This window comes from Psammomys obesus, unplaced genomic scaffold, assembly GCF_907164565.1.
Source record: "Psammomys obesus unplaced genomic scaffold, mPsaObe1.curated_primary_1811, whole genome shotgun sequence".
NCBI lineage: Eukaryota > Metazoa > Chordata > Mammalia > Rodentia > Muridae > Psammomys > Psammomys obesus.
The window spans coordinates 9,776,272-9,778,392 of record NW_026586550.1 but is presented as its reverse complement, the minus strand read 5'-3'; the positions used below and the strand labels follow the sequence as shown (position 1 = coordinate 9,778,392).

Sequence of the window (2,121 nt, the reverse complement as noted above, 5' to 3'; positions counted from 1 at the left end):
CACACACACACACACACACACACACACACACACACACACACACACACGAGGGTAACACAGACCTGCTAGTCCAAGGGGCCCTTTGTTTCTTCAGAGGAAAGTGTACCTCTGACATTTCATTTCTGCCATGAAGCGGACACCCGCAGGCTGGTGGTGTTGAGGGATGACGGGCTTGCTGAACTGGGACCCAGTGCCAGGACAGCCAGTATCCATTGAGTAACCAAGCACATGGCTGGTAGCCCAAGCAGGTCCTTTAGCTAGTAGTAAGCTGGGGATATTATAAGGGAAAAATAGATGCTGGGAACTTGTTTAAAGCCCGTGGCTAACCTGGCTGGGACCTGGACTTCTCAGTCATCCTTGGCCCTGTGGGGTGAGGAGTAGCCCATGCTTCCCAGCAGATGGTGGGTGCAGTCTAAAGCACTAAGTTAAGGTTCCATGCTGCTGAAAGGGACCACAGCCAGTGTCTAGTTGGAGCTATCTTGCTGAACAGATGGAGAAACTGGAGCTCTGAGTTAGCATCAAGCTAGCGATAACCTGACATACTTTACTTCTTGTCCTCCAGTCCCTCTCTTGAAGAGTTTCTGATAATTAATAGAAAGGCTAGAAGTAAGGGCGCAGCTACAGGGGGAAGGCAGGAGAGCTGAGGCAGAGCTTGGTCCGAGCAGGCTAAGGGTTCTGCAGTAAGAGGAGTAGGGGAGAAGAATGGCCAGGGCCTCCCACCCTGAAATTGGCCCAATGATGAGCAGCTTTAATGGTGGAAAGGGTCTCCAAGAGCTCCCTTCCTTTGCTCCATCTGCTGTTTTGTGTGGCTGATGAGGAAAATAATTTCACCTCTGCAAGGGTGATCGGACCCAGTGAGACCATTGGGCCTCAGTGGTTTGTATTACTTTGTTTAATTTCTCTCTGACCTGCAGTCAGGTCTTTTAGTTTGTATTGTTGCTTCAGGGCTTCCTTGCTTGGATGAGAACTGAACAGAAGGATCCTGTTCCCACGGGATATCTTTCACCATGGGTGCATACAGTTTCTCATACCCCATTGTCTAGGAATAAATCAGCACTTGGCCAGGGAAGGTTTGTGCAAGCTCATGTCTTCCGGAACCAGGCCACAGCCTGTGCCCTGGATGGCTTTCTCTATCCCTGTGCCTACTTTCTTTCAGATGAGAGCCCACTGCTCTTCCTGGAGCTTGCAGGCCAACTAGGAACCTTTTTACAGGGGTCATTCTTTCCACACAGCAGAGAGAGTGCTGGGAGCCTGCTTGGAAATAAGAGGCTCCAGGAAAAGCCCACACAGTGAACCACCCCTACCCTCTGGAATGGGGCTGGCAGAGGGCACCCGCAGCTCACCATGTCTTTGATCTGGCAGTGCCCATAGCTGAAGACGATGGCATTGGGGGGGTTGCCCACAGGCAACATCACAGCAAAGGAGATAGACATGGTGACCGGGACCAGGGTGTAGAGTGGATTGATGTGCAGTGTTTCAGACTAGAAGAGAGAATTCACAGTGCTGTTAAGTTGGAGAATAGGTTAGCATTTTCCTGCGCATGAGTGTGCTCTGATGATGGCTTGGTGATGAACACCATATTCTGGGGCTAGTTAGTCCCCTGCCTCTGGGCACGCAATGTTTTTGGCAACTCAAAAGGGCCGAAACCCTAAGGCTATTCCAAAGATGGATATTTGAGCTTTGAGAGGGAGGGGACATCTTTTTGAAGTGGTTCTTGAAGTTAATTCTTCAGCTGAGAGATCATTTAAAAAAAAAAAAAAAAAAACCTCACACATAAGCAGCTTTAATTGAAGCAAGAATCCGTCACCCTGGGGTATAAATCTGAGGGACTGCCCCCGCCATGGAAGGTAGTTTAATTGCTCTCTTTGGGATTTGAGCCCATGGCTTTCCATATGGCTGTGTTTTAAGAAAATGGTCTTGAAGGGCATGGTGGTGCATGTCTTTAATTCCAGTACTCCTCCCAGTACGGGAAGGTAGAAGCAGGTAAATCTCTTGAGTTCAAGGCCAGCCTGGTCTACCTAGAGATTTCCAGGACAGCTAGGGTTACATGGAGAAACTGTCTTGAATAACCAAAAAGAGGAAGAAGAAGGAGGAGGAGGAGGAGGAGGAGGAGGAGGAGGA

General features: G+C 49.4%; 1 protein-coding gene across 1 annotated transcript in view; it reads right to left on the bottom strand.

Moving 5' to 3' along the window:
• Slc13a4 (solute carrier family 13 member 4) overlaps nt 1–2,121 on the bottom strand; it is a 42,214-nt gene that overhangs the window by 1,640 nt on the left and 38,453 nt on the right. The window contains exon 15 of the mRNA XM_055602096.1: nt 1,344–1,481. Coding sequence (XP_055458071.1) covers nt 1,344–1,481 — 138 coding nt within the window. The remainder of the gene's footprint in view (nt 1–1,343; nt 1,482–2,121) is intronic.